Source organism: Gallus gallus, unplaced genomic scaffold, assembly GCF_016699485.2.
Source record: "Gallus gallus isolate bGalGal1 unplaced genomic scaffold, bGalGal1.mat.broiler.GRCg7b scaffold_60, whole genome shotgun sequence".
Taxonomy (NCBI): Eukaryota; Metazoa; Chordata; class Aves; order Galliformes; family Phasianidae; genus Gallus; species Gallus gallus.
In genome coordinates, this window is record NW_024096012.1 from 76244 (window position 1) to 83514 (window position 7271).

At 57.5% G+C, this 7271-nt stretch overlaps 1 protein-coding gene across 2 annotated transcripts; it reads right to left on the reverse strand.

Annotated features, from left to right (window-relative positions):
* RNASEK (ribonuclease K) lies at positions 1–5544 on the reverse strand. 2 transcript variants are annotated; one of them, XM_040657198.2, is made up of 4 exons: positions 5339–5544; positions 1920–1999; positions 933–1036; positions 1–754 (listed from the first exon to the last, which is right to left on the reverse strand). In XM_040657198.2, exons 1-4 carry the CDS (start codon positions 5414–5416, stop codon positions 552–554), a joined length of 465 nt encoding a protein of 154 aa, XP_040513132.1. In that variant the 5' UTR covers positions 5417–5544; the 3' UTR covers positions 1–551. The 2 variants fall into 2 exon arrangements, with proteins under 2 accessions (XP_040513132.1, XP_025001734.1); XM_025145966.3 differs by lacking the exon at positions 933–1036 and having other exon boundaries at positions 1–690.
* Positions 5545–7271: the final 1727 nt, after the last annotated feature.

The following is a 7271-nucleotide window of genomic DNA, read 5'->3' on the forward strand; positions in this document are numbered from 1 at the left end:
TACAATACAACATCATTTATTGGAGTGTGTGGGTTGGAACGTTGTAGGCGAGAGAGTGACAAAACCAGTTGGTCCTCCAAGCACCACCTCCGGGTCCTCCAACCACCACCAAAGGCTTCAGAAGTGGGATTTGGGGGGGAAGTGAGGGGGTTGTCATGATGATACACCCCCAAAATTGTATACAACATTACAGACCATCACCATTTATTAGACTGCGTGGGTTGGAATGTTGTAGGCGAGAGGGCGACAAAACCAGTTGGTCCTCCAAGCACCACCTCCGGGTCCTCCAACCACCACCAAAGGCTTCAGAAGTGGGATTTGGGGGGGAAGTGAGGGGGTTGTCATGATGATACACCCCCAAAATTGTATACAACATTACAGACCATCACCATTTATTAGACTGCGTGGGTTGGAACGTTGTAGGCGAGAGGGCGACAAAACCAGTTGGTCCTCCAAGCACCACCTCCGGGTCCTCCAACCACCACCACAGGCTTCAGAAGCGGGATTTGGGGGGGGGGACGGGGGGGTTTTGGGGGCGGTTGCCATGCCGACTAGCGGACCAGGTACTCCTTCCTCTTGTTGAGTCGTGCCTGACACAAAGCAAAGCCTCCCAACAACAGGTAGAGCCCAGCAGCCACGAAGCAATTGGTGCCCACGCGTTCGTACAGCCCGTAGATGCGTTCCGGACCGCTGGGATGGATGGGAAAGGAAAGTGGGGGTGTTGGGGTGTTTTTGGGGTGTTGTTGGGGTGTTGTTGGGGTGTTGTTGGGGTGTTGTTGTCACCCCCACCCCCTCTAACCCAATACCCCCCCCACCCCATTCATACAGCCCATAGATGCGCTCCGGACCGCTGGGATGGATGGGAAAGGAAGGTGACCAATGGGGTTGGGGTGTTGTTGTTGGGGTGCTGGGGTGTTATTGGGGTGTTGTTGGGGTGTTTTTGGGGTGTTGTTGGGGTGTTGTTGTCATCCCATCCTCTCTAACCCAATACCCCCCCCCACCCCATTCATACAGCCCATAGATGCGCTCCGGACCGCTGGGATGGATGGGAAAGGAAGGTGACCAATGGGGTTCGGGTGTTGTTGGGCTGTTGGGGTGTTTTGGGGTGTTGTTGGGGTGTTGTTGGGGTGTTGTTGTCACCCCCACCCCCTCTAACCCAATACCCCCCCCCACCCCATTCATACAGCCCATAGATGCACTCCAGACCATGGGGTGGATGGGAAAGGAAGGTGACCAATGGGGTTGGGCTGTTGTTGGGGTGTTGTTGGGGTGTTGGGGGTGTTGTTGGGGTGTTGGGGTGTTTTTGGGGTGTTGTTGGGGTGTTTTTGGGGTGTTGTTGTCACCCCCACCCCCTCTAACCCAATACCCCCCCCACCCCATTCATAAAGCCCATAGATGCGCTCCAGACCACTGGGATGGATGGGAAAGGAAGGTGACCAATGGGGTTCGGGTGTTGTTGGGCTGTTGGGGTGTTTTGGGGTGTTGTTGGGGTGTTTTTGGGGTGTTGTTGTCACCCCCACCCCCTCTAACCCAATACCCCCCCCACCCCATTCATAAAGCCCATAGATGCGCTCCAGACCACTGGGATGGATGGGAAAGGAAGGTGACCAATGGGCTGTTGTTGGGCTGTTGGGGTGTTGTTGGGGTGTTGTTGGGCTGTTGTTGTTGGGGTGTTGGGGTGTTGTTTGTTGGGGTGTTGTTGTCACCCCCCCCCCATACCAACACCCCCACCCCATTCAGACAGCCCATAGATGCACTCCGGAGCGCTAGGATGGATGGGAAAGGAAGGTGACCAATGGGGTTGGGGTGTTGTTGTTGGGGTGTTGGGGTGTTGTTGGGGTGTTATCGAGGTGTTGTTTGTTGGGGTGTTGCTGTCACCCCCCCTCCCCCCCCCCCCCTCCCCCCCAATTTGGACTCACTCGTTGAAGTCTTCTTCGGTGAATGGGACGTCCTCAATCAGCACTGCTGAGTGGACGTTGAAGAAGATGCCCAACAACACCTGAAAGGGGGGGGGGGGGGACACAAAAGGGATGGTTGTCACCCCCCCCAATGTCACCTCCATGGAGTCACTGCCCCCCCCCCCCCTTTATGTGTCCCGTCCCCCCCCTTTATGGTGTCACTGCCCCCCCCTTTATATCCCTGCCCCCCCCTTTATGTCACTGTCCCCCCCCTTTATATCCCTGCCTCCCCCCTTTATGGTGTCACTGTCCCCCCCCCTTTATATCCCTGCCTCCCCCCTTTATGTCACTGTCCCCCCCTTTATGGTGTCACTGTCCCCCCCCTTTATATCCCTGCCCCCCCCCTTTATGGTGTCACTGTTCCCCCCTTTATGTCACTGCCCCCCCCCTTTATGGTGTCACTGTCCCCCCTCTTGATGCCCCCCCCCTTATGGTGTCACTGTCCCCCCCTTTATATCCGTGCCCCCCCCCCCCCCTTATGTCACTGTCCCCCCCCTTTATGGTGCCACTGTCCCCCCCCTTTATATTCCCCCCACCCCCCTTTATGCTGTCACTGTTCCCCACTTCATGTCCCCCCCCCTTTATGGTGTCACTGTCCCCCCCCCCCCCTTTATGGTGTCCCTGCCCCCCCTCTTGATGCCCCCCCCCCCCCCTTATGGTGTCACTGCCCCCCCCCTTTATGTCACTGCCCCCCCCCCTTTATGGTGTCACTGTCCCCCTCTTGATGCCCCCCCCCCCCCCCCCTTATGGTGTCACTGTCCCCCCCCTTTATATCCCTGCCCCCCCCCTTTATGTCACTGTCCCCCCCCTTTATGTCCTGTCCCCCCCCCTTTATGGTGTCACTATCCCCCCCCCATGTCCCCCCCCCTTTATGGTGTCACTGTCCCCCCCTCTCTATGTCCCCCCCCCCCCTTCATGGTGTCCCTGTCCCCCCCCTTATGTCACTGTCCCCCCCCTTTATGGTGCCACTGTCCCCCCCCTTTATATTCCCCCTCCCCCTTTTATGGTGTCACTGTCCCCTCCTTTATGTCCCCCCCCCCCCTTTATGGTGTCACTGTCCCCCCCTTTATGTCACCCCAATGTCTCCCTTTATGTCCCTTCCCCCCCCCCCATGGTGTCACTGTCCCCCCCCTTTATGTCACTGTCCCCCCCTTTATGGCGTCACTGTCCCCCCCCCCTTATGTCACCCCAATGTCCCCCCTTTATGTCCCTCCCCCCCCCCCTTTATGTCCCCCCCCCCTTTATGTCACTGTCCCCCCCCCTTTATGTCACCCCAATGTCCCCCTTTATGTCCCTCCCCCCCCCGTTATGGTGTCACTGTCACCCCCCTCTGTGTCACTTCCTGCTGTCCCCTCCCCCCCCCCCCCCCCCCCCCAGCCGGCAATGTCACCGTCACCACCCTGCGGGGCGGATGGGACCGGAATGGGGCGGTGGCAGCGGGGACAGTGGGGACAGTGGGACAATGGGGACAGCGGGGACAATGGGGACAGTGGGACAATGGGACATGGGGACAGTGGGGACAATGGGGACAATGGGATATGGGGACAGTGGGACAATGGGGACAGTGGGACAATGGGATATGGGGACAGTGGGGACAAAGGGATATGGGGACAGTGGGACAATGGGGACAGTGGGGACAGTGGGACAATGGGATATGGGGACAGTGGGACAATGGGACAATGGGGACAGTGGGGACAATGGGGACAGTGGGACAATGGGACAATGGGGACAATGGGGACAGTGGGGACAGTGGGGACAGTGGGGACAGTGGGGACAGCGGGGACAATGGGGACAGTGGGGACAGTGGGGACAGTGGGACAATGGGGACAATGGGACAATGGGATATGGGGACAGTGGGGACAATGGGATATGGGGACAGTGGGGACAATGGGACAATGGAACAATGGGATATGGGACAGTGGGACAATGGGACAGTGGGACAATGGGACAATGGGGGCAGTGGGATATGGGCACAATGGGATACGGGGACAGTGGGAACAACGGGCATATGGGGACAACGGGGACAATGGGGACAGTGGGGACAGTGGGGACCAATGGGACAATGGGGGCAATGGGGACACAAATATGGGGATAATGGGATATGGGGACACACCAATATGGGGACGGATGTGGGGACATTGGGGACATGGAGCGGTGACACAGCAGAGACCTCTACAGCCCCACAGGGACCCCCCCAGCCCCATAGAGACCTCCACGGCCCCATAGGGACCCCGTCAGTCCCACAGGGACACCCCCAGCCTCACAGGGACCTCCATGGCCCTATAGAGACCCCCCCCAGCCCCATAGAAACCTCCATGGCCCTACAGGGATCCCCCCAACCCCATAGAGACCTCCACGGCCCCATAGGGACCCCTCAACCCCATAGAGGCCTCCATGGCCCCATATTGACCTCCCCCCAGCCCCATAGAGACCTCCACGGCCCCATAGGGACCCCCCCAGCCCCATAGAGACCTCCATGGCCCCAGAGAACCTCCCCAGAACCCCCATAGGCCCTCCAGAATCCCCCCAGAGCCCCCCAGGCCCCACAGAACCCCCATAGGCCCAACAGAACCCCCATAGGCCCCCTCAGACCCCCCCAGAACTCCCATAGACCCCCCCAGAACCCCCATAGACCCAACAGAACCCCCCCTTGGGCCCTCCCGAATCCCCCCAGGCCCCACGGAACCCCCCCAGGCCCCACTCAGAACCCTCATAGGCCCAACAGAACCCCCGCAAACCCCCCACGCCCCCCATAGGCCCAACAGAACAACCCCAGAACCCCCATAGACCCAAAAACACCCCCATAGACCCAACAGAACCCCTCCAGAACCCCCATAGGCCCAACAGAACCCCCCCTAGAATCCCCATAGGCCCAACAGAACACCCCCAGAACCCCCATAGACCCCCCCAGAACCCCCATAGATCTAACAGAACCCCCCCAGAGCCCCATAGGTCCAACAGAACCCCCCCAGAGCCCCATAGGCCCAACAGAACCCCCCCTAGAATCCCCATAGGCTCAACAGAACCCTCCCAGAACCCCCATAGACCAAGAGAACCCCCATAGGCCCAACAGAACCCCCCCAGAACCCCCGTAGACCAAACAGAACACCCCCAGAACCCCCATAGACCAAACAGAACCCCCGTAGACCAAACAGAACCCCCCCAGAACCCCCGTAGACCAAACAGAACCCCCATAGGCCCAACAGAGCCCCCCCAGAACCCCCGTAGACCAAACAGAACCCCCATAGGCCCAACAGAACCCCCCCAGAACCCCCATAGACCAAACAGAACCCCCATAGGCCCAACAGAACCCCCCCAGAACCCCCATAGACCAAACAGAACCCCCCCAGAACCCCTCCCTCCCCCCCCCCCCCCCTCACCAGCATGACGACGCCCCAGGCGCTCAGCACGATCCCGCACGCCGCCAGCTTGGGCCCGCAGCACAGCAACGACACCATGGCGACCCTCTCGGTGGCAAAAATGACGTCACGCTCACGTCACGATGGCGTCAGACCGACGTCAGATAGCGACGACGCGCAGACTCCCCTCTCGGAGCTGCTGCGCGGCCGCGCCGCTACAGCAGACTGAGGCGGCGCTCGGGCGTGACGTCATAAAAGCGCGACGGTGGCGCGCGTGGTGACGTCACGGCGAGAGTCGCGGCGCGGGCCTCGCGAGAGGCGGGAACGGCGCTGGGGGAGGGGCAAGGGGATAATTAATACCGGGGTTAACTAATTAAGGGCTGAGGTAATTAAAGGGAAAAGTGATAGTGCTGAGAAGTAATAAAGACGAGAATTAATTAAGGGAGCGGTGTAATTAAGGGGGCGGTAATTAAGGGGAGGGGCAATTAAGGGGGAGGAGTAATTAAAGGGGAGGGATAATTAAAGGCGGTTAGGGTAATTAATCGGGCGGGGTAATTAAGGGGATAAGTTAAGAGAATGGGGTAATTAAGAGGCGGGGTGATTAAAGGGCGGGGTAATTAAGAGGGTGGGGTAATTAAGGGGGCGGGGTAATTAAGGGGGGCAATTAAAAGGGAGAGACAATGAAAGGATTAGATTAATTAAGAGGATGGGGATAATTAAACGGGTGGAACCATTAAGAGAACGCACAATTAATTGAGTAATAAAAACGGTAATTATAACGGAAAGAGCTAATTAAAGGGGCGATACCAGAGGTGGGCCCCATGCACAGACTCACGCCCCCCCTTGGCTCCATCGCCCCTTTAAGAGCCGCCCCTCCCCCACCGCCGTGACCTTTCCCTAAAAATAACCCCGTGGGGGGAGGGGAGGGGGCGCGGCAGTGACGTCACCGCGTGACCTCGGGTGACCCCGCGGGCTCGGGGGCGTGGCCTAAGCACCAGTGGGCGTGGCTTCGAGGGGGCGTGGCTTCGAGGGGGCGTGGCCTCCTGAGGGACCCAGAGCGGAGCCCCTGGGCAGAGGGACCGGACCCCAATTAACAGCCCTTCATTAATTACCCCTTAATTAATTAACCCCTGCGTCATTAGCCCTTAATGACCCCCGGCTTGACTCTCACCAGACGCCTTCATTAACGCCGCTTGCCCCTTTAATTAACGCTGAGCACCCCATTCACTAACTCGCCTCATTAATTAGCCCGCTAATTAACGGTGCCCTGATTAATAACCCATATTTAATTAAAATTGCCTGAAATTAGCCCATAAATTAAGGCTTTCCATGCATTATTGCGCTGACGGCCCAATTAATTCCCCACTAATTGCCCCCTCCTCATTACCCCCAATTATTACCCTCATTAATTGCTCCCTCTAATTAATTACCCCTTAACTACCCCACTAATTAACCCCCATACTAATTACCCCCACCACTGCCCCCACAGTCACCTTCCCTCCTTATTAACCCCCATAATTACCCCCATTAACAGTCCCCCTTCGTTAATTGCGCCCCTAAATACCCCTTAATTACCTCTATTAATTACCCCCCCACTAATTAACCCCCTTAATTGTCCCTCCCCCCCCCACTGCCCCGCCCCCCCCCGGGATCTGCCCACCCCAGGGGGGTCGCGGTGCTGCTAATTAACCCCCCGCTAATTAACCCCATTAATTTACCCCACTAATTACCCCCTATCAATTACCCCTTAATAACACCCCGTTAATTACAGTTTAATTACTCCCTTAATTACCCTCTTCCATTATCTGCTTATTCTCCCATTGACCCCCATTTTTAACCGCCTATTAATTATTCATTAACTTCTCCCTGTTAATTATTCGCTATTAACTACCAGCTATTCATTAGCTATTATTAATTGCTGCTCGTTAATTGCCCCCCGTTAATTAATCCCACA

What these genes read in the sequence shown, in the direction of transcription:
- RNASEK (XM_040657198.2), bottom strand. Translation starts at nt 5,416, where the DNA reads ATGGTGTCGTTGCTGTGCTGCGGGCCCAAGCTGGCGGCGTGCGGGATC. An exon ending in CCTGGGGCGTCGTCATGCTG is followed by an intron (nt 2,000 to 5,338) that starts GTGAGGGGGGGG and finishes CCCCCCTTTCAG; the next exon opens with GTGTTGTTGGGCATCTTCTT. An exon ending in ACCGAAGAAGACTTCAACGA is followed by an intron (nt 1,037 to 1,919) that starts GTGAGTCCAAAT and finishes CATCCATCCCAG; the next exon opens with CGGTCCGGAGCGCATCTATG.